Source organism: Thamnophis sirtalis, unplaced genomic scaffold, assembly GCF_051295495.1.
Source record: "Thamnophis sirtalis isolate CommonGarterSnake01/CBP01778 unplaced genomic scaffold, rThaSir2_p1.2 scaffold_1, whole genome shotgun sequence".
Taxonomy (NCBI): domain Eukaryota; kingdom Metazoa; phylum Chordata; class Lepidosauria; order Squamata; family Natricidae; genus Thamnophis; species Thamnophis sirtalis.
In genome coordinates this window covers 39,753,242-39,778,310 of record NW_028261381.1, presented here as the reverse complement: position 1 = coordinate 39,778,310, position 25,069 = coordinate 39,753,242, and the positions used below count along the sequence as shown (strand labels likewise).

Below are 25,069 nucleotides of genomic sequence, written 5' to 3'. Positions count from 1 at the left end.
CTGTTAGTGATACATATGCTGCTTCCGGAAAGTCTTTAATCCTCATTTGAATCAAGGATGACACCCAGTGGCCAGACAGGTTCATTCCAATGTATAAATGGGGAAGATGATTTCATTTCTTTTTTCTTTTAGTGATCTCTTTGAGAAATAATTAAATACCTCTTCCCCATGAACTCTCTATTGTCATTTAAATTGTTTAATCACTTTTTTTCACATTGTGGCTCACATGAGGGTAACATTTCCTATTGCCATAGAGATTTTTTTGAAAATCCCTCTCTCATATTATTGATATTTCAGAAAAGTTATTCATCTGAAATTTATTAAATTACAACAAGTACAATCAGTGTAGCCATATGAATCCTTATTCTTCTCACTAATAAAGGGCACTAAAACTTATTAAGTTTTATCAAGATAAATTGGGATGCATTCTCAATCTCTAATATCATTTGTCTTGCTTTTGAAAATTGTTACACTATTTTCACATTATTCCAAAGGTAAAACCATATATAGCAAGAGCACTTAGACTTATATGCTTAAATGCATAGTGCTTTACATCCCTCTCTAAAGGATCACAACTTCAGGATATTGTCCCCCAACAATCTGGGTCCTCATTTTATCGACCTCAGAAGGATAGAAGACTGAAAATGTTCTGAGTATTAATATATTTAAAACCTTGGTTTTGTTTTACAACTCTTTGGATCACTTCTGAGATAATGGTGGATAGTTGATAGGTGTAAATAGCATGAGACAAAACAAAGGGCGGAAGATAGGAAATGTAAGGCAATAGAGAAATCTGTGATCAGTATTGCTCTCACCATTCTAATATAACACACCAGACACATTACATTCTAGAGTTCTAAAATCTGCAGACTGTTGAAATAATTGTGATTGTAAGCTTCGGCTCAGCAATGTTTTCAAGGATCTGATCCCCATCATGCAATCTTAAATAAAGCTTGGGTGGGAAAGCATATCCATCACACGCACACACAAAACACATATACAGAGAGAGGGAGGCATTCTTAAATACACTTGCTAAGTTCATCTCAATACTTTGTTATATATCCTTTGTTGGCAATGACAGAGGTGAAACATTTTCTGTAAGTCTTCACAAGGTTGGTACACACTGTTGCTGGTATGTTGGCCCATTCCTCCATGCAGATCTCCTCTAGAGCAATGATGTTTTGGGGCTGTCGCTGGGCAACACAGACTTTCAACTCCCTCCAAAGGTTTTCTATGGGGTTGAGATCTGGAGATTGGCTAGGCCACTCCAGGACCTTGAAATGCTTCTTACGAAGCCACTCCTTTATTGCCCGGGCAGTGTGTTTGGGATCATTGTCATGCTGAAAGACCCAGCCACGTTTCATCTTCAATGCCCTTGCTAATGGAAGGAGGGTTGCACTCAAAATCTCACAATACATGGCCCCATTCATTCTTTCCTGTACATGGATCAGTCGTCCTGGTCCCTTTGCAGAGAAACAGCCCCAAAGCATGATGTTGCCACCCCCGTGCTTCACAGTAGGTATGGTGTTCTTTGGATGCAACTCAGCATTCTCTCTCCTCCAAACACGACAAGTTGTGTTTCTACCAAACAATTCTACTTTTGTTTCATCCGACCATATGACATTCTCCCAATCCTCTTCTGGATCATCCAAATGCTCTCTAGCAAACTTCAGACGGGCCCGAACATGTACTGGCTTAAGCAGGGAGACAGGTCTGGCACTGCAGGATCTGAGTCCCTGGTGGTGTAGTGTGTTACTGATGGTAGCCTTTGTTATGTTGGTCCCAGCTCTCTGCAGGTCATTCACTAGGTCCCCCCGTGTGGTTCTGGGATTTTTGCGCACCGTTCTTGTGATCATTTTGACCTCAAGGGGTGAGATCTTGCGTGGAGCCCCAGTTCGAGGGAGATTATCAGTGGTCTTGTATGTCTTCCATTTTCTAATTATTGCTCCCACAGTTGATTTCTTCACACCAAACTGCTTGCCTATTGCAGATTCAGTCTTCCCAGCCTGGTGCAGGTCTATAATTTTGCTTCTGGTGTCCTTCGACAGCTCTTTGGTCTTCACCATAGTGGAGTTTGGAGTGTGACTGTTTGAGGTTGTGGACATGTGTCTTTTATACTGCTAACAAGTTCAAACAGTTGCCATTAATACAGGTAATGTGGAGGACAGAGGAGCCTCTTAAAGAAGAAGTTACACGTCTATGAGAGCCAGAAATCTTGCTTGTTTGTAGGTGACCAAATGCTTATTTTCCACCATAATTTGCAAAAAATATATATTTCCAAATCAGATAATGTGATTGTCTGGATTTGTTTTCTCATTTTGTCTCTCATAGTTGAGGTCTACCTATGATGTCAATTACAGGCCTCTCTCATCTTTTTAAGTGGGAGAACTTGCACAATTGGTGGCTGACTAACTGAGCCGAGGTGGCGCAGTGGTTAAAATGCAGCACTGCAGGCTACTTCAGCTGACTGCAGTTCAGCAGTTCGGCTGTTCAAATCTCACCGGCTCAGGGTTGACTCAGCCTTCCATCCTTCCGAGGTGGGTAAAATGAGGACCCGGATTGTTGGGGGCAATATGCTGACTCTGTAAACTGCTTAGAGAGGGCTGAAAGCCCTATGAAGCGGTATATAAGTCTAACTGCTATTGCTACTGCTATTGACTAAAAACTTTTTTGCCCCACTCTGTGTGTGTGTGTGTGTGTGTGTGTGTGTGTGTGTGTGTGTGTGTGTGTGTGTATTAAAAAGGACAACGATGGCAGAGAGAAAGAGAAAGGAAATAGGGTATCAATGTCTATGGAGATTCTCGGTTATACAGGTCACGGTTGTCCCAAAGGTGCTTTTTTTCAAGAAGCAACTAAACTTTCTGGTTTTTCTTTGAAGATGTTTCACTTCTCATCCAAGAAGCTTCTTCAGCTCTGACTGGATGGTGGGGAATGTAAGGATTTGTACTCCTTGCAGACAGCTGGTCATTTGCATTCTTTTAGAGAGTCGTTGAACGTCTTGAAAAAAAGCACCTTTGGCACAAGGCGTATCAACCCTCCTCTTCAAAAGTCTGGACAAAGGCAAGATCCTTTTGAAATCTCAGTAGTGTGGGAGCTGTTCAAATTTTGGAGGAAATCTCATTCCAGAAGGCATTCCTGCTGCTACAGGAAGGTACCTTTCCAGAGTCCCAAGATAGGGTTATTAATATATCTAAAGCCACCAAAACATTAACCAAACTTTTTTGGTAGAATGTCTATGGAGATTCTCAATCATCCAAGTCATGGTTGTCCCAAACGTGCTTTATCAATTAGAACTGAAGAAGCTTCTTGGATGAGAAGCAATATGTTTTCAAAGAAAAAAAAACCTAAGTAAGTCCAGTTGCCTTTTGGAAAAGTACCTTTGGGACTATTTTGGTATAAGATCAAAACAAAATAACACTCATCCTAGAATTTAACATGAAATATCTTATTATAGAAACGTAGCTCTAGGTTATCAAGAAGGGCCATAGATGAGGCAACATTTATATAATGTGTGAGGTGGATCTAGCTATGAGGCCTCTGCAAATCAGTCCTGATTTGATTTGAGTTTGAAATTCGACACCAACCTGATTTAATTCAAGCTACTTTATTCAGTTTTTTTAAAATATGTCCATAGGCTATAATGTAAAAGCATCCAAAAGCCTGCAGCTGCTTCATTTTTGCCAGACTGGGATGAAAAGAGCAGAGATAGTTGTTTTAGAGGACATTAACCCTGCTAAGTTTCATCTGGTTAATTCTCACTGCAGTACATTTTTTCAAGCAGAGATGAGGAAAAAGCAGCATAGATGTGCTAAACCAGTTGCTGTATCCCAACCTCAAAATAAACATTTCTCGGAGTTTTAGAAGTCCTAAGTTATCTATTTGCCCTTCTGGGAAACAGACTTGGCATGACATTGAAAAATAGTCACTCACTCATCCTTGGGGAGACAAAGCTTTGTTGCCTTGATCAGGTGGGTGTCGAGAGCATTGGCAAAGCTATTTACCAAAGGTGGTCCTTCCCAAGGAAAATCACCCCCGTCTCCCTTAACTAGGATGCCAGGCCAGGTAGATGACATTGGCAAAGCGTAGCTCCTTCTGAAGAAGTACTCTTGACTTTCCCTTGAGGTATAGTATAGCTATGCTGCAACTGAGTCACTTGTGTCACACTTGGAGGATTGGCAAGCTTGAGCTTTCTCTGGGAAGCAGTACTACTTAGACTTATATACCACTTCACAGTGCTTTACAGCCCTCCCTAAGCAGTTTATAGAGTCAGCCTATTGCCCACAACAATCTGGGTCCTCATTTTACCCTCCTCAGAAAGATGGAAAGCTGAGTCAACCTTGAACCCGGCAAGATCAAACTCCTAGCTGTGGGCAGAGTTAGCCAGTAATATTGCGTTCTAATCATTGCAGCCCCACTATGTCTATTTTTTTACCAACTTTGGTAGAATATCAATCTTGGCCAAGCCGTATAAGTCAAGCTTATCTCTTATGGACATGGATGGGGAGGGTGTTGACTTGCTAGTAGTTGACTGTGTTAGGAGAAGCAGCCTGGTCCAGTTAAGGACTACCTGTAATGTGAGGGAATAGAGGGAGCACATCCAAAACTGGCAAAAGACAAGGCAGTTGTGGCCTGCCAGCGGCCAGCAGAGCTGGCAGTAGATTCGGACAGTGAGGAGGTTGGGGAGGAACATGGGCCAGTCACGGAGTCTGGGGAAGGCTCTGATGGGTGCTCTGCATCAGAGGCAGAGATGGGCCCAGGGCTGTATGACAGTTATCAGCTGCCTTCGGAATCAGACACCAGTGAGGCAGACGAACAGCTGGAGCCTGTTCCCAGTGTGCGCATGCACAGAGTTGCCAGACGAAGGGAACAGCTAAGGAACAAGGGTTGACTTGGGAATAAAGCCACAGGTGGATGCTGAATGGGCCTTCCCATAAGGAATAAAGAGGAGCGAAAGGGGAGGAGTGTTTGCAGGAGACAATTTGTTATTCCTACATTCTTGCCAAGTATTGTGGTGTCTGAAAGATATCAGCCTGGCCACACTCCAAGCCTGATAAAGGTCGGTAATTGTGAACTATCTTGAAATACTGGGGCCAGGACTTTGCTGGAGAGGAATTCACTGTAAATTAAATAAAAGGGGTTTATTGGGACGAGGACTCAGCTTCGTGCTGCTGGGGAAGCCTAGGTCAGAACATCAGTTTCGTATGGGACTAAAAAAGGTGACAATGTCTCTTTCCTAGTAGTTCCAACACTACGTTTTACAGTGCAAGTAGTCTGTTTTAATTTGGCAGGATTTCCAATTATAGGCAAGGAACAATAAAGGAAACTCAAATTGTCTTTCTTGTTTTTTGGAGCTTGACACATTGTGTGAAGAGAATCCACCCATGCCATTAGGGTAAGAGAGAGAACAACCGGCCTGTGGCTGACCACCCTGAAGGACTTAATGCAGGAAAGGGAATGAAGCCCAAAGCAATGTTAGTCCTGATATCCCAGAAGAGCTTCTGTTAAGCAGGGAGTTTAAGGAGCTGATAAAAACTCTAGTAGTTTTACATGTTGTTGATTACCTTTGGGGACCCTGATGTCTTCATTATTAGTTGGGCTTCCTGCCTAATTTTAGATCACTTCTCATCAGTTAAGCACACACAATGTAAAGGGGGGAAAGAAGCATAATATCTGCATTGCTTTGAATATCTGAAAATTGGATAGTACCTGATTATAGACAAAACAATAAGTATCATTATATAAAAGACTGGAAACCTCATTTGGACTCTGCTGAAAATAGAAAAAATGAGTTGGTGATTTATGGTTTTGCTGATGGAAAACGGTTCACTATGGGAAGAAGGGAACCATGTAATGTAATCTTAAAGAGAGATAATAAATTTATAATTGGTATAAAGAAGATCAGAAGTCATTTCTTTATATATCTTTCTCTTCTTTTTCTCCCACATTTACTTTTTGTTTTCTATTAGTTTTTCTTAATATATTTTCACCAAAAATTTCCAATAAAAATTGTTCTTATAGGCTTCTTATTGTTTTTTTTAAAGACTGATACAAACTGACAAAGTAAAGAAAAAGAAGGAAAGCAAAAAAAAAGCAAAATGTGCAAGAAAAAATATTGTAGAAAAATAAAAAGAAAGAAAAATAGTAATTTCCTATATTCTTCACAAATTTATGACTACAATTATATTTAACTTCCCTCTCTAGACTTACCTCATAATATTCTGTCCCATAATCCATCCTGTCTAATCATCAAAACCATAAATTACAAGTTCTTTTTTTCATGTTGTGCAAAAAGTCCATTAGAAGTTTCTAGCCACCAATAAGTGTAGAAAATGTCTCTAATCAAAGAAATGAATTATCCATCTCAACAAGATCTGTCAATTCCATCAACCATTCCCTCATAGTGAGTAGTTTGAATCTTTCCATCTCTGTGCACATAATAATCTTGCTGCAGTAATAATATATTGAAATAATCTTCCATGGCTTTTATTTTATCTCTTTATCCATTAGCCCTAATAAGACGAGTGCTGGCTTCAGTTGAATATTAACCTCTAAAATCCTTAGTATCAAAATATGTATTTGAATGCAAAATGTTTTAGCTTTTTTTTTACATGTCCACCAAGAATGATAAAATATTATTTAATGATGTTTGTATTTCCAACATACATTTGAAGTACCTTTATACATTCTATAGAATTTCTCTGATGTTGTATAATAACAAGGTATCATTTTATAAAAATTATCTTTCAGATCAACACAGTGTAAATTTCAACTAACCACCTGTTTTTCCATTGTTCAATCTGTATATTCTAAACAAGATTCTTACTCTACTATACAGCATATTCTTTAACCTGTTCTTCCTCCATTTCAAATTTTAACAAATGTTTATACATTTTAACAATCATATGTTCACCATCAGTACACTGATATGGAGCAAATTAAATTATTTCTAAGTTTGCTTCATACCATAAAACTTTTTGTCCATTTTGAATCTTTCTGATAACTGTAAATGGGAAAACCATTACCAACTATATCCTCCTGCTATTAATTGCTCTTTTAATAAATTAGTAACATTGTTGCAAAAGATGATCACAAGATCCTGCAACCATCATAAATTCATGCCAGTTGCAAAGCATACAAATTTTGATCAATGACCACAGGGATACCACAATGGTCGTGTGAAAAACGGTCATAAGTCACTTTTTTCAGTGCCATTGTAACTTTGAATGGTCACTAAAGGAATGTTTGTAAGTTGAAGACTACCTGTAAAGCAAATAAATCTATAGCAACCCTTTCACACAGAGGTAGCCAGGCCATGAAATAATATTTTTTTTGCCCTCTGTGTTCATTTCATGGGACTAAGCCTTTGAAGATTTCACCAACAAATGAGGAGTAAAACTCCTAACTCAAAGTAGTTGGAATATAAAACAATTTTAATGAATATTTGCAAAGGCTGGTGGATATCAATGCACACAGAGGCCACACCCAAGTAACGTAAAAGTATAGTTTTATAATCATCCTACACCTGTCAGTTTACGCCACATCATTCCTTTCCAGGCCTAATTGATAAGCCCAGTCTGGTCACATGTTTTCCGAGTGCCTATAATCTAATATCATACCTAAATATTTAAAGTTAGTTTAAGTCCTTATTGTCACCCAAACTTGCTAAGCATTCACCCCCCCTCATGTTTCACTTATTTGATATTCCCCTATCGCAGGGGTGTCAAACTCAAGGCCCATGGGCCAGATTTGGGGCACAGGATGCTTAGATCTGGCCCGCGGGGCCGCCCTGGAAACAATGAAGGATCGGCCCATGGTGACTCTGATAGCGAAAATGGAGCTAGGGAGGAGCTCCTGACCTCCGTTTTTGCTGGCAGAGTGTTCGGGCCACCACAGGCACCCCTGACACGAGTGATATTGAGCTGATCACACCCACCCTGGCCACGCCCACCCGGCCCCCTGATGTGAAACAACCCTGATGCAGCCCTCAATGCAATAGAGTTTGACTTCCCTGCCCTATCGATTCTCTTATTTCACAAGAATTGCAACACAGTCATAGAAAAGAACATTGATCAAGTGAAAGAAACATTTGAGAGAGAAAAACATCAAAGTAGGTTTGAGTTAGAGACATTCTCAGTCTTTCCCAAGATTAGCTTGACTATTTTCTTTGTTCATGGAGGCTTGAGGATGGCTAAAAATGCTACAATGTATTGAATGCTCTCTTGCCAGTCCCGGTATCCGAAAGAGAGGCTCTTTCTTGAAAATTAAGGCTTATGGGAAATTATCAGCAATACGATTGAAAAGCAAATTTAAGCATATACCTTGGATATGTGGTTCATAAGCTATATGCTAGTCTATATAATGGAAAATTAAAATTTCTTATATTATTCCCCACAATCATGAATTATGTACAGTATTTCCTCCCACATGCTCAGGACAAAATCTCTCAAGTCCACCTTTGCAGTGCATTAAGGAAAATTGAAGGAGGATTTGATTCAGAATAGAATAGCCGACTTTTATATGGATTAGGAAGCATATTCCTAACACTGTTTTTGATAAATACAATTTCTCTTTTTGCCTCCACTTAAAAGACAAGTGAGAGCTGAAATGCCTGGCTTCTTTTCAAAACAGTAACAAAGAATGTAACATCCATAAAGTATATAAAAATGAGATGAAAAGTTTTATTTCAGTGTGTATAGCAACATAACTTTTTTCAGATTTCTTCTTATCACTAACAAACACCAATTATTTTTTTAAAAAAGGGGGCAGATATAAAACTAGCATAGACAACCAAATTCTAACCGCATTTACAAACTCTGCTAACAAGAGGCAGAGTTTATTTCAGACTGCAGCTATAGTAAGATTTTGCATAAAAAAAGCAAATTTGCCTGCTGATCGGCTAACCATTTCTTATGCATTTGTGGTAAAATAATGTTAAAATGCTCATCAGGTTTTTTTTTTTTTTCACATTTTACTCCAGCTTCTTAAAGCACCCTTGACTACATTCCAGAATAAGCTAATTTTTGCTGCCAAATAAAGAAGGGAAAGCATTTTAAGTGCCTCTAGCTCATTTCAAAACCAAAAGTTAAAACTTCCCCTGAGAAGAAGCAGTTTAGGAATAAACCCTTTGGCTAATTAGGTTTAATGGGACATTGTCTTGGGAGATGTGATTTATTAGGCCAGTCTAGGCACACAATAGGCCTGCAGGGTTCAGTTTGTGCATTCTCTAACTGAATGGCAAATGTCCAAGCAGTTTTTTTTAGAATATATCATTAAGGATCATTAAGAGAATGAAGGACAAACTACACATTACACTCACAGGTCTGTAAAGGTTTGGACTTGAGAAGCATACTTAGGAGGTTGAGATATTGAGTGAAGACATGGGGAGAAAGGAATACTATACATCCTTTTGTTACATTAAATCACGAACACACTAGTGTTCACCATTTCCACCAAGTTTCATCATTATATTCCTTTTCATATAACATAGACTCTCTTTATGAAAGCTGCCTCTCTTCTTTTTTTTTCAAATGTTTGGCTAAGATGTTTTTTTAAAAGTCTATTACACTAATCAGGAGAATGGTTGTAGTGGATCATATATTTCATGCTTGCCGTATCAAATACTATTAAAAATTTTTTAAAAATGGCACATGGAATCTATACAACTTTGGGATTGTTTTCTGAGAGATTTGAGCAGTTCTCTTACAGAAAAGAGGTATAACATACCACACTTCCAAAAATTAGTATATCCTTATCTTCATGTGAAGCGGAAATATCTTTGGACATTGATTGGGGTATTTTTCCTTAATGTCATTTTATGTCCCTGCTTTCTTTGGGGTAGGATAAGGAAGAAGTGCAGAAATGCCTTAAAGTAGTGTGTTGATTGTTTACTTGTCAAAGTAGACTTACTACAAAAACCTATCTGCTTTCCTCTAAGGTTAACACAGGATGTTTAATCATGCAATGAGTCATCAAACACATCATTTTTTATGCTGAAGACAATTAACCACTAATAGAAGCGAATAAACCTCTTTTATGTCCCCAACGTGTAAATTTTCCATCCGCTTCGGTTCAATATAACCAGTGAGCAATAGCTCCTCTGTTTATGAAATGCATAGGCAATAACTCGGAGAGCGCATAACTCTTTTGTGAAGTTATTACAGAATATGTAAGAATGTATGACTGGGAAAGTCTTTAAAGGAAGCCGCAAATTATCTAGAGAATTGAATGGGTTAGTGTAACGCTCTAAAGCACACTAAAACAGGAAGGCAAGATCATTTTAAAAGATCTATTTTTAAACTGGTGTAGTCTTTTTCAGGATAGTTTAAAAAGTATGGCTAGCTATGTGATTACATATCAAAGACAAAATGAGTGTAAGTTTATATATTCAGCAGACAATAGCTGTAAGAGTCAAATTGTTAATAAACAATTAGTGACTTACTGCTGCATCATTGTGCACACATTTCTGAGATGTGCTGGCTGAGTTTTAGGCTTTCTTCCTTCTACAACCTTTGAGACTTTTCCAGGTGCACCTAACATAGCTCTTCAGCCATATTTCTTCCCATTTCCAACACCATCAAAGGACAGTATATAAAAATATGTTAGACTTGTCACCCATTACCTCGGAAGGAAATCAGGTGACTAGTAGTGACCGGAAATAGAGGCAAGAAAGTGTCATGTTGTTCACATTTGGTCATTTTATCTTGACTTAGAGATGGATGGAAATATTATAACTCAGCTGTGTGAAAAGGTTCTTAGAATTGTACCCATTTGACTTGGAAATGGGGTGTTGTGGATAATTTTTTAAACTTGTAAGTTTCATGAACTTTGTGAAACCAGTTCAGTTAACCCCGAGATTGAGTGATGTCTATAGCACAAAGCATAATTGTCAAAGTAGTTTGTACTAAAGAAGTAAATTGCCCCATATATCATTCTCCATAAATCACTTGGGTTAATCCCAACAGGCAACTGTGCTTTCCTTAATGCATAAACACATTCTAAAGTTTCCATAAAAGTGACCACATTTTGTTCTAGAACAATACTTTACAATTGGGTCTGCATAAAATTCAGTTTTCCTAAGTTTCTGTTACAAAAGTGGCTTTTACATTGGAAGTTTTGTATTTCAATTGGAATGGCTTGTTTGTTTATTTAGGACCTGACCATACATACATAAAGGAATTATAATGGTTTGCACCATAAATAATTATATTTAGAGTCAGTTTCCTGACTGATAAATTGAGCAGGAACTTTCAAATAAAATTAGAAACAATTTCAATAGTGCTGGGAGCATTTTGGATTTAAAGACAAAAATGATGCTTTGGGATTGGAGCATATTCCCTAGATCTTTTACTGAAGGAGAAAAAAACCCAAGTACCGGCACCCATTCTAATATTATCTTATAATGATCAGATAGGTAAATAAACTGTGGTTGCTTTCTCTTCCTCATCCAATGGAAAATCTGCCACTATGTAGAATTATGGAGGGCCAGAAAGGTTTGGTCTTGCAAATTGATATAACAGAATAACAGAGTTGGAAGGGACCTTGGAGGACTTCTAGTCCAACCCCCTTTTGTATACAATTCCAGACAAATAGTTGTCCAATCTCTTCTTAAAAACATCCACTGATTGAGCTATTTCCACCTAGCATATTTTTCAGCAATGGGAAATAATGTGAATGCTGAATATGATATGGAAACTCTTTTTGTTGCTTCCTGTTGCATGTGTATGGATGTTTTTCCAAGAATTACTTAGCTCTAATCCCAAAGATGATATTTGTAAGAAAGTAAACCTGTCTTGTTTTCTGAAATTTTAGCTGCTTACCTGGATAGAAAGATGTGTTGGTTTGTTCCTTCTTCGATTGAAAGTTATTTAGCATTATTCCTTCACCGGGGGTTGCCAAAAGTTACACTCCTTCAAGGCTCGTTCAACAAATGAAGAAAGATAAAGTAAGAAAGGGCTAAGATCTGCTTGAAAGCAGAAACTGTATCCTAGAAAGGGCATTAAGAGCTTATGCATTGTCTTAAATCCATTTGAACACTTTTCAAAACATACTCAAATTTTCATCCCACCCACCCGCAAAATATTGTGTTACTATTTCTCACCGTTCAAATATATTCAGAATAATAATAAGCATGAAGGATATCATCCAAACATGCATACATTGGTTTCCAGTTAAATTTCCCAAGGAAAACAGAAAGATTGAACTGTTATTTACTCCAAAGTATTTTTGGCTGTCTTCCTCCCTTCTAATGGAAATGAACCTCATAAATCCAGCTGATAGAAATAATATATGGGTCCTCTGCAATGATAGGCAATCACAAGTTGATTTAACAGCCTTAATTCAACTTCATTAGCCTTGCGGGAGGAGCTTTGGTAAGAGCTCTTCTTCAGATTTAATTTAGTCTTCAACTCTTTTTGTGGGCAGCTCGTGCTTTTCCTCCTCCAGTTCTCGGTGAATGAAATTACCACTCTCTTCACAAATGCCAGAGGCTTCCTAGAATTCAACAAGCCCTGATTGGATTCTCAGCATAATAGCCATTTCTCTTTCACATACTCCGAGCACAAAAAAACTTGTATCTTGTTATAAAAGTGAACTCAATCTCCTTTTGTTTTGACCTGGAGGGGTAATACAGAGGGACATGTTCAGAGATTGGTGAATTCCCAACTGAATGGAATATAAAAGACTAACAAGGAAAAAAAAATCAATCTTTAAGGGAGACACGAGCTGAGGCCTTGTCTTCAGATCTCTACCAGTACTGAATTACCTTGGATTTGGTCGGCAAAACGGCTTAAGTTTGTTTTCTTGCTTTTTGTTTCATAAATACAATGTGAGTTACCAACATTCTTCATTAACTGAATGGGAACAACAATTAATATATAAGAAAAGATGAAATGGAGGGAGAAAGGGAATTTGGTGGTGGGGAAATAACTACTTAAATTGTGATATTTTCATATAAGATAAGGTTGGTCTAGTGGTTAAGGCACTAGGCTAGAGGGGAGTCTCACCTCAGACACAAAAGCCAGTTGGGTGACTTAAAGTCAGTAGCTCTCTATCAGCCCAAACCATGTCACAGGTTTGTTGTGGTAGGGAAAATGGGAGGAGGAAGGAGTATTAGACATATTTACTGCCTTGAGTTATTTATAAAAAATAATAAAGCTAGGATAAGAGAAAAAAAAGTCTACTCAAAATTGTGACATTTTCATATAACACAGCCAAGGTAGCCTAGTTATGCTTGTCATTGCTTTATAATATAATGTAACATTTTAGGGTTACTCTATTTATCTTCCTTTCTCCTTAAATTGGCTTATAGGATAAATTGGCCAAAATGAAAGAGTCTACAAAAGGAAGTCTTAACTTCACCAACTATGTTCAATAGCCTAAAAAAAGACCATAGCTAATATTTCTATTTGCATTTCCCTTATTTTTAAGTTTTTCACAAAATCAAACAAATAATAAACTTGGAACTTTTCATAGGACTGTTGAATACATACTATGATAACAGTCTGCTAGCAGTTCCATCCATAAATAGAATAGAATTGATAATTAGACAGCATTTGCACGTAGCCGAAAAGGGCAAGGGAAGAATATAGTGTGGATCTTGTACCTTAGCAATAAGAAATGAAATGAAACTTGACATTTAAATTCTTACAGATACATAGTCCTTATAACCACATGACTAATCATTAGCCACAAGATGCCTAACAGTGTCTAATATTTTAATGCTAAATACTCCATTCAAAGGGTATGTACGACACAGATATTTTCACAGGATATTTTTCTCCTTGTATTGTTGGAATAGTTGTGCAGTGTGGATTAAAATTAGGGAACAGGTTAAAAGGGAGAAGAGAGAAAAAAAATCCCGAATATATGCACTACAATTGAAATGGAAAGATGCTGAGAAATGGCCAGCCACTTAAAATCCTATGGTGGTACCTTTTACAGATCATCTGTCTGATTGGAAAACATCATGCAAATCCCTGTCTTTCACTTTTTAAAAAAAAAAAGAGAGAGAGATAAACAAGTACCGAGTGTGGAAAGGATGTGCCTTCTTCCCTCTGTAGAACACAAATTTACCCCATGATTTTTCAGGTTATAAATTATAAATGTGCAGTGTGCTCATCTGTTATTCAGCAGCCTGGGCCGAAGGATGCAGGGGGCGGGGGTCTTTCTTCCTTTCTGTTCTTTAAACCGGATCTCCTTTGATGTCTATACCACTTATACACAGCAATCATTACATCCCACTCTCCAGCATCATTAATGCAACTACAAACGAAACAAGTCAAGTTTTGAATACCCAATGTTTTATTCTAATCACACAGATATGAAGGGAAAACTGAACTTGTAAAAATAAAAAAAAATTATGTCTGGATGGGATTGCTCCTTAGAGTAACTCTGCTTGAAAGCAAAGGGAGAGAGATATTGCCCTTGTGGGCATGAGCTTGAGAGTCTTCAAACTCCGTTTTCTCATCTCTTGAGTTACAAAAGGGAGCATACTCGGAAGGTAAAAACTGGGCCTCTGAAATACGTTTCACAATTTCTGTGTTTGTGTCTCCTCTGCCTTGATGTTGGACAAGGAACTGTGTAACTATCCTCAGGGGTTACCTATAATCATTGCATTTTTATGATTTATATCCTGCCTTTCTGGCAAAGGTATATAGGGCTTTCTTTTTTCCTTATATAATAATGGCCCTTAAGACTCACTCTTTGCACTTTACTAGGGCAGTTCCTTAAAAGTTGAAATTACAATTAGCCAAATTAAAACAAACGTATTTAAATTACCTAGAATAAAAGAACAATATAAAATTGGCATTTTGAAATAATAACAAACATAAAACCACACCAAACTAATTATACAGAGGACTGAGGAAGAAATGCAGGATACTAGAAGTTTGATGTTTTGATAGTAAAATCTAATGCACTATGTACATCAAGTGCCTTGCTGATAGGTCATCTATCAGTCTTAAATTACACAGAATCTGAAAAACTGCAAACCCTTAATGCCATAATTCAGAACCCCATTGAAATTATCTGTCAGAATTATATTTAAGATGTGTCTGTCTGTCTGTCTATCCCTCCCTCTCCCTCTCCCTCTCTCGAGTTAATTCATAAGTCAACATCAAGGGCTATTATCAATCTGGCAAAATCTCTAAACGTATGTAAACGAATACAGACCTGACTCAAAAGGAAGTCCAACTTTACAACCTTGAGGGAAAATTAACCTGGCTTTCCTTCAACTCATCACTGCAGCCCCTAAATTCCTTTATAACTTTCTGAATCTATATATTTGCATGAAATAATAGCAAAAGCAGATACACAGAGAAAAGATGGAAAGTAACCTTCTTCTTAACCCTTTTTCTATGTCCTGGCGCATTAGGTTTTTTTGAGACTTGCAAGTACTGAATGCATAATGCAGTTTACTAACTATTAGGCCTCACATGCTGTCTCTGGCATAAAAGGAAGTTATAAAAATGCAGACTTTCAGGAGTGGAAAATTATCTGGTATCCAGGAGCACGCTTAATGTGAGCCACCTACCAATTGTGGCCTGCAGAACGTAAGAGAGACTATATCATTCATGGGAGGACCATATTTTCAGGTTGGGGAAAGACTCCCCCCCACTTTTATTTTTAAAGATACACATAATTTTCTTTAGGGCTTAAACCCCTCTAGTTTTAGTTTAGAATTTTGTAACAATCAAAGTAAATTCTGAGGGTTCAATAAGGGATGTGAAAGCTTCAGTAGTTTATCTCTTCTGCAAAGCAACAAGTAGCTTGGTCATATCCTCCCATTCAAGCTGATGTTGAATTATCACCACACCACTTGCTCACAAATTTTCCAGTAAACTTTCCTGCAGCATTGTCCTGTATAATTTTAATGCTTCTTTTTTTATATATTTATAAAATCCTATTGCGAGTAGTCTTTAACACCTTGGCTATTTTGATTCTTAACAGGCTTGTCATTTGTGAGAAGCAGTATCAAGGCTAATTTTATGTTTCCCTCACCCCCATGCAAAACCAATACGCTTTTAGAGTTCAAATTTTGCAGCCCCTTCCTAAGTCATCAATATTTATATAGGCCATTAGGATGGAGGTAAATTAGACCCAAGTGAACCACTAAGGATAACTGGCTATAACATTGGAAGTTATATCTCAGAAGTTCAAATGCAGCACTTTCCATATTTAGACCAAGTTAGGGGCAGAATTACCATGAAGGATAATAAGGGTTGCCATAAAATATAACTCCTGAAACTTTTTGTTTATAGTTTAGTTTTCAAGTTTCCCGAAGACTGCTACTGGATTGTTTTTGAGAAAACTGTCATAAGGATAATGTATTCCTGCCCTGTGCTCTTTATGGAAGAAAATGTGAAAAAACCATCTATTACTTGCTTTTCTCTTTCTTTCAACAAGGCTAGCAAGCTGGATGCCTGCCTCAGTCCAGTTATATGCAAACACAGACAGAACATTTAGAGGAAAGTTTCAAATATGCTTTTTCAAGGGGCAACTGGACTTTCTGGTTTTTCTTTTGAAGACGTTTCACTTCTCATCCAAGAAGTTTCTTCAGCTTCTTGGCATAAAGATCTACATCCCATGAGTTCAGGTAGCATTAAAGTTAGTTCTCAACATACAACTGGTTTTTTTTTTTTAACAATGGTTAGAAGTTACTGTAGGCTTGGGAAAAGTGACATAACCTGTTCGTGAAATTGTGACTATCATACCACCTTTAAAGTCACATGATCACAATTCAGGGCTTGGTGACCAGCTCACATTTATGATATTGCAGTATCTTGTAGTCATTGGATCTCAATGTATGACTTTCCCAGCCAACTTGACAAGTAAAGTCAATTGACAAGACATAGTTGCTTAATGACCATGGTGATTTGTTTAACAACCACAGTAAAATGACGGTTAATGACCACATCACTTAGCGACCAGAATTCCAGTCTCAATTGTGGTTGCAAGTTTGAGGACTTCCTGTATCCATTGATTATTGTGGACATAGTACTAAGGCCTATGAATCTCTCAAGAGTCTAAAAAAGCATTATCAGTTTCTCCCACTCTATGCTGTATAGATTTGTAATTACTTTATGATATGTCTATATTCTATATTGTGAAAATAGTCTGAAAAATGTTTTTATCTTGAACATCTACAGGAGTACTCAAAATCAAAAAGATTCCACAAACCATTCACTTATTCTTCATACATCTTGTTGGAAAATGTCTGTGAAAAAAATATTTTTATTGTGTCACTAATCCTTGTCATTTCTTTTTCCCTGGTCCTTTACCATCACCCCCCCCCCCCCCAGTTTAATAGGATGGTGGGGTCATGACTACAAAACCAGGTTTCTCATGGAAAACAGTATGTATATTTTTCCTTCTCTTTAAAATGGGGGAAGGGGGGTTGAAGGTATATAAACGGCATCAAAAGTAATAAAATTGCTGCAAAATAATAGCAAAGATTCTTTCAGTACAGGGAAATGTTTCCATTCCAACCTGAAATTAAAACCTCAAAAGAGTCAGAAGACAAAATGTCCAACTTTATACAGATGATTTGTAAAGGCCTCATTTGGCATCATCTTTCTTATGTTGCTCTAATGTCGCAACAATAGATAGAAAAAGAAAAAGAGAGCAGAAGAGAGAAATCATGTAGGGGAAGATTGCCTGGGAATTTAAAAAGCAAACAAACACCAAAATGTCAAAAGAAAAAAAACCCAGCATTTTTAATACAAAGATAAGATAAATTAGTGGCTTCAACTATTCTAGCATTAACAGGAAGAAAACATTGGTTGCTGTGTGGAAATTCCAAATTTTGATATTATTTATTTGGCTTTATTATGTCCCTGTCATTTAGCAGCCTGTTTTTGTTTAATTTTGATTAGTGTTGTAATGTTGACATTTTGTTTATGCTCTTTTTTATGCATTTAAAATGTACTTGGATTTGCTATATCACATAATAAGAGTTGGTTTGGAGCACTAAACTAACAAATACTAATACTAATGCTTTATTGCTTTTTATAAGTGTTCCTGTTTAATTGTGCTGTCCTCAAAATAATTTAGAAAAAATATTTCTTTTAAGTTTATACTCCTTGATTATTTTTGAAAATGATCATTTCTTCAGGGATTAGTGTCAAATGTTTTTTTTAAAAAAATGCCTGTTTACTGCAACTTTAATGATATTAAATCAAAATTCTGAGGATTATATGGTACTATGTTGAAAAGATCTAAAATAATCAATAGCTAATTTTCTTTTTGCATTAAAAATATTGAAAATGGTTGACATCCAATCGTTTGATTAGCATCAAACTGAATTTGGGAGACCTGGAAAAAGCTCTCTGCAAGAGAGGACATTCATAAAATATTGGATGCAGCCTAATGTCTCTCCATATACCTCTCTATATATAACCAGATTCTTCACCCAACTTATTGTTACAGAATTGCAACTCAGCCCTGGAATCAATGGATTTCGTTTATCTAATCCTTCCATCTTATTGGTCTGTGCTCTTCACGCAAGCTTAGAGGTGAGTAATTATTTTCTGCTATCAGAAGACAGTGAAACAAAGAAAAAAAAAGTTTAATTAGGCAATATTCCTTCTTGATGGCAGTAAAATGAAATATCTGTCCAAAAATGAATGCTTTGGAAAATCTGTTATGGTGGTACCTCAGTACTCAGTGTTAATTGGTTCCAGGAGGTGCGAGGAGTAGCAAAAATAATGCTTACCAAACCTTTTTTTCCCCATAAGGAATAATGTAGTGAGTTACAAGGCAACATCGACAGGTTCTAGCTTGTGTGTTGAGTACCAAACAAACAATGAGTACCAGGACAACATTTTTGCATCAAAATGCGTTGAGTACCAAATTTGATGAGTTTCAAAGCAGTTGAGTATCAAAGTACCACTGTACATACTTTCTCTCATGACATTGCACATTTTTCTTTGCCCACTGCATTGGTTCCATTGCAGTCCCACGTTCCCCTTTCAGCAGGGACATGAACAGATCCATAGCTAAGTGCTTGAATCAGAAAGAAGACAGGAAGGCTTTGAAGCTAGAAATGTGCAATAAATTGATTAATTGAATTAATAAATTGTGTAACTAAAATATGAACATTGCTCCTCTAAATTTATATTTTGGTGCAAAAATTAAGAAGGTAGTAAGACCAAAAAGGCACTGTGTAACTTCGAGCTGAGCCAACCCATCAGAGTAACTAAGAAAAACTTCATAACAATGAAGCTTTTTACTGATCCACATTTATTTTTCCCCAGCATCAATCAATAAATTAAGAAAGAATTTAAAATTTGCAAGCCTATATGGGAATGTATTTTCTTATTTAGTTCTTTTATTTAATCTAGAGCCCCCTGGCTCCTATTGACTCTTAAGAGGCTTTTCACTGCCTTTCACAAAGCAAGTAATTACAAAACCTAAGAAAAAAAATCATGGATGTATGTCCAGATAAGGAAAAGCATACATACCAAAACAGATTATGCTATGAAGCTACTCTACAGAATAGCCAGACTTTATCACCATTATAAATGCAAAAATTGCTCTTATTGGTAATTCTATTTCTTAGAACAAAGCTACATCAAATATTATATTATATTTGTAATATTATAGGGACAGAATCTTTTTCTTTGGAAAATATGGATAGGCATTTTGAGAAAAAGCATATTCTTGTTGGTTTGTATGTTTTTTCTCATCAGTACATCCATGATTTGTTTCTTATTATTATTTGTTTTAAACTGAACATTTCCTGGAGTCAACAGGAGCCAAGGGATTCTAAATTCAAAAAGTAAATAAGTAAATATATTCCACTATAACTTTTCAAATTTTAATTTCTTTCTTAATTTATCAGTTGAAGCTAGGGAAAACTAAATGTCTGTCAGCAGACGGCTTCATTGTTTTGAAGTTTTTATCATTCAGTCCCGTGAATTGTTGCACAGAATGCTGAAGCAAGCATCACATAAAGGAACCAGAGTTTTAACCCCAAGTAAAATCTCCAAATTTCATAGAAATACTGAGAAGCAATATATCCTGGAATATTATTCACTGCCGATTTACAAATCATTGATTTTTTCAAAGAAAAGAATAACATAGAATTTAATATATCAAGTCTCGTTTCTGTGAACAGAAGCTCTAATGTACCTCGCATGTCTTCACTTAGTTGCTTTGTAGAAAACAATTAGCAATCTTTAGGGAAACCTAATATAATGGGTGTTGATTCATAATTTGCTACTTACATACTGATTTCTATCAGAAGCTAATGTAGTGTGTATATCTTTGAAAAATGCTATTTGACAGCCATCCATATCCTTTGATATTCACACATATTTTTATTCATCTCAGGCTGCCGAAGTCTCACTTGGGGACATTTTGGAAGTGAAAACCAAGCTATATTTTCCCCTCCTAAATTGCATTGCCAGTAAAACAAAACAAAACAAAATCAATCACAGAATTACTAATAACCTAGAGAGTTTTATTTGAAAACATTAAGATTTAAAATTCTGCAATAAGAAATGCCAAGGGGATATGGCAGTGTATTGTATGTGAGACGGTGTGAGTGAAAGTGTGCATTTATTTATTCATGTATTTATTTGTTCTGTTTAGCAATTAATTTGTTTTACCCTTAAAACATCTTTGGTATTTTGTAAACTTTATATGACCTTAGAGATGATACTGCTCTGACCCAGATGGTGCTTACAAATGAGGGTGGGGGATCTGTCATTTAGCCCACTGCAGGGGGTCAAAGGCAGGAAGAGCACATCAGTTTCTACGAACTTCCCTTTTTGTGTTTGCATTATACTTTTGGCACAGTCAGGATTCCCTTGCGCTAATTGCTGTAGTACAGTGAAATAGATGGTCTCTGGCAAAAGATGACACTTACGAAATGGTCTACCATCTTGCACAGGGGTACATTAAGCAGAAGGTACAGTTTATAAAGAAACAGCTGAACAAGGCCAGGGTTAACACACAACAAAGGCAGTTTTCCTTTTACAGGGAAAGAACATTTGTGATGGAAACATTTTTCTTCATCTGTATATTTCCTCTACAAAGTCTTTATAAGTGTAACTCCAGCTGGGAAGGGTCTACAGCAAATCATTTTCTTAAAGTTTCTGCAATATGAGATGACTTCTGTGGCCTTCCCCACGCTGGCAAGTAGTATTTTTTGTAATCCTTTTATCTCCTCAAGTCCCTGTACATTAAAGTTGTGAATATTTGTTCCCAGTGGCATTATGTTAACAAAGGGGGCACATCAGTTTCTACGAACTTCCCTTTTTCCCTCATGCTCCCAATCCACATATTTCCTACAAGACCTACTATCCCTGGGAAACATTTGAGCTTTATGCTGTTCCTTTCTTGGGAATATCTGATCATCCTTGAAACACAACGTACAGAAGCAGAGAAGAATGGTACTTAGAAGATAGCGTGCATCTAATTAAGTAGCAAAAAATAATTTTCAAGTGAATTTGCTACAGTACATGGTGTTTGCAGTGAATGGAAGGGATCTTAGGGAACTGATTGCTTAATATATATGAAATGTCATTACAATATGGGGAGAATATAAAAGAAATAGGTTAGCTATAACTTTGGGAAACTTCAGCTTTTGGGTTTTCCTACTAATCTTGCTAGTGATCAAATAAATGTTGGCAATAAATCAAACTAGAGTATTGTGTGGTTGAAATGGTTCATTTTAGGCTGTCTTTGTAGAGAAAGGAATGTTCTTTGATGCAGCAATTATGTTTTTGTTTGCTTGTTTGTTTTAATTAGATCTTTGCTCAAACTACAATGAAGCGCCTGAGAAAGAAATCCATGCTTCTTACTGGCTACTTGGAGTATTTGATAAGGCACTATTACAGCAAAGATAGAAATGATCCTGAGAAGACCCTTATAAAAACGATCACACCATCCCACCCTGAAAAAAGAGGATGCCAGCTCACCTTACTTTTCTCTGTTCCAATCAAAGATGTGTTTAAAGAACTGGAAAAACGAGGAGTCGCTGTAAGTAACCTAGATTTATGTTGGAAACTTCAAAATGCTTTTATTTTATGGGAGTGCCATATTAATTTTAGAATAACATTGGCGTTATAATATCCAGGGTAGAGTAATCAAAACAAAATAAAGTTTAAAGTAGCATTTCACAGTTCATAAATATTGAGTGTTGACCTTGTGGTTTCAGGGAACAGAAAGTAGAGTAGGTGAGATGCAGTAGCATTTCTGAGTCATCGCAGTGGAAGGATCACTTGAGACTTTTCATACCTCATATAATTATGGCCAAGGCTAAGCTACAGATGCCTGTAATAAATATGCAACAATTTTTGGAAAATTAGAACTGGGTAGCATAAAGATAGAGATGGATATACAATAGCATTAAATAGTCTAAAGCAGGAGCCAGCAATGGTAGGAGTTGAAGTCCACAAAGGTCTTCAAAGTTGCCAACATTGAACACTCCTTGTCTAAAGGTTGGTTGGTTGGTTGATTTCCTTTGTTTCTTCTTTAAAATATTTCATTTTTTAATCATATCAAACAATTCCTTCAAATCACTACCCAAAGAAAATGTTTCCGGAAAATTATGCTGCATAATTTTATAATGCAGCTTTTGTGAACCTTGTGTGAAAGGAAAATTGTGGTCTGGTGGATTTTGGTTCCTTCCACCAATGGAAAGACAAGCCTGGTTCTAATACCTTAGAATTTTGAGACTTATTAGAGTATTATGTTTTGTGACTAAAGGAAAAGACAAGAGGTTCACTGGGATTATCATTCCACCCAAGAACAAAGGAATGATTGGAAAGACACTCTAAAGATAAGAGTTTTTGAAGACTTTTTGAAATCCTAGCGCAAATCATCTAATTTTCTTGAAAACAATATGAAAATGATTTGTCATTGTGTTCTTCCACATTACAGAGTGAAAGGTTTGTAGGAAAGTATGGTGGCAGCTTATTATTCTAACAAAAGTACACAAATGTTACACATGTGATTTTTTTGTATTTTCACTTTGACAAACCAACACAAAGGAATTCAATTTGTGGAATATTTATCTTGGTGTTTTGCAGTGCGACATGCGGGAACCTGATGCTCTCCGGGTAGCCCCAGTTCCTCTCTACAATACTTTCCAGGATGTGTACAACTTCATTGAAATCTTAGGATCAGCAATTGCAGCTGCAAAGCAGACTGCAAATTCAAAGTCATTTTCCTGATCTTATTGATGATATAACTATATCTTTATCTCTTCTCCTGACCAAATGCATTGGAGATTTTGAACATGTTTGGAGGTATGGGTGGGATTTCTTCCAGATTGGGCCATATTCTATTACTTCACTTCCAAATATTAATTCACTTTCATATTGGATTGTAATGTGCTTTTTATTAAAACCCATGCTTTCTCCCACTGGAAGTTTTGTGTGACATCATTATGCAGAACAGGACTTTTGATCATTCCTGTTTGTGTGATACTTTTCTGTGTAAACAGCAGTGCACATTAAGTGGCAAGCAGCCACCTTTCTCTGCATTGCCTGGGAGGGATCTTTAGCCTGCACATAAAGAGTAGAAACTTCTTGACACTTTGGGCTGTCACCATGAATGGCTAGCAATTCATTGACCTCATATTGTTGACTTAAATATAGAAGGAACCATAACTCTTTTCCAAGTACTGAAATCTGTTCTTAAAGGTGTTGTCCAAATAGTGCTATTGATAACCTTTTAGGTATGATGTATTTTACATTTGATCTGTGACTTATATTAAAAAGAATATTAATTGTCAGAGTAAATTAATATATTAAACATTTCATATTCAGTATGTAAGCGTTCACAAGGGTTTGTAGACTCATAGAATGTATGAGTTGGAAGGGTCTTATGGTGGAATCACCAGCTAAAGGAAAAGGAGGAATAAAAAGGCATTCCAGCATGGAATCGCTCAATGGGAGGAAATGAATGAGGCCAGACTATTGATGTTTTTATCTGCTATTTCCCAAGGGAATGCAGTCAGTCTAGTAAGAGTCTTGTAAATGAATGGCTGATCAACATAAACTGCTTTAGCCTACGCATGGAATTGTTCTGATTCCTTGTGCCTGACAAGTCTGGATTCCTTTAGTGTAGGAATCCACCAATTGGCATCTAATCCCCATTTGCAAACTGCCAATGAGGAGAGTCAACCATTATTTTGGAGAGATTGTTTCACTATTTAAAAGCTGCTTCATCAAAATATTTGTCAGGGTTTCAAGTAACACCCCCAATGAAAGAAGACTCTGAGGCTTAAGTTTTCTCACAAAGTTCCATTTTATTAGAGATGTCATATTGGCACATCTGGGAAAACCCGAATCTGAAAGCTTCCAGGTTTTCCCCACCCAAGTGAAAGTCCACCTCCTGCCCAGCACTCACATGTCCATCACATGATCCAATTAGGAACTGTCACAACTGGAGATGCCTCCCAGTCACACCCCTATAGGTGCCGGGCAGGATGTCCTTGACTCGCTGAGAAAGGAATGTTATTTAAACTATATATCTTCCATGTATCTCCCCCTCCCATTATCCCACAGCAGAAAATGTGGCAGGCCTGAAGGCCCAATGTAAAAGATGGCTTCTACCCTTACAACATTCTTCTTAATATTAAGTCGGGTTATCCTTTCTTTTAAGTTCAACTCACTGGTCCTTGTTTACACAAACTTTGCTTTGAATTGTTCTATACATTTCTGATCATGCTTGAGGCATTATTAATGAATAAAGCTTCTACAGCAGTTTTCTGGGCTTGGTGGGCACTGATATTTGAGAGACTTAATGCATACTTGGGCTGGGTTTCCTCATTTAACCTGGAAGCTGTTCTGTGCTTTATCTTGTGTTAGAACCTATATTACAAACTGCCTTCCCCAGTGTGATAAAGACTGAGAGGTGAATATCAGACTATGTTAGGTTTTAGCTAATGTTATCTTCATGTCTCATCATGCTGCTGAATATTTGCAACTGAAATTAGTGTTTTATGTCTAGGTAGTGGTTCTCAGATTCTAAAATTAAGGCATTTGTTAGTAGTGGGGCATAAAGAAGGGAACTTCTTGGGAATGCAAAGCACCATTGAACGGTGATTAACACATACATG

The 25,069-nt window shown here is 37.0% G+C and overlaps 1 protein-coding gene across 2 annotated transcripts in view; it reads left to right on the top strand.

Moving 5' to 3' along the window:
* The window catches only part of KYNU (kynureninase), a 126,888-nt gene extending 103,520 nt beyond the window's left edge, over window positions 1-23,368 (top strand). For both annotated transcript variants that reach the window (XM_087710903.1, XM_087710911.1), the window contains exons 11-14: window positions 17,298-17,350; window positions 18,424-18,509; window positions 21,751-21,981; window positions 23,034-23,368. In XM_087710903.1, the coding sequence (XP_087567029.1) occupies window positions 17,298-17,350; window positions 18,424-18,509; window positions 21,751-21,981; window positions 23,034-23,177 (514 nt within the window). In that variant the 3' untranslated portion in view covers window positions 23,178-23,368. The remainder of the gene's footprint in view (window positions 1-17,297; window positions 17,351-18,423; window positions 18,510-21,750; window positions 21,982-23,033) is intronic.
* The last annotated feature ends 1,701 nt before the right edge of the window (window positions 23,369-25,069 follow it).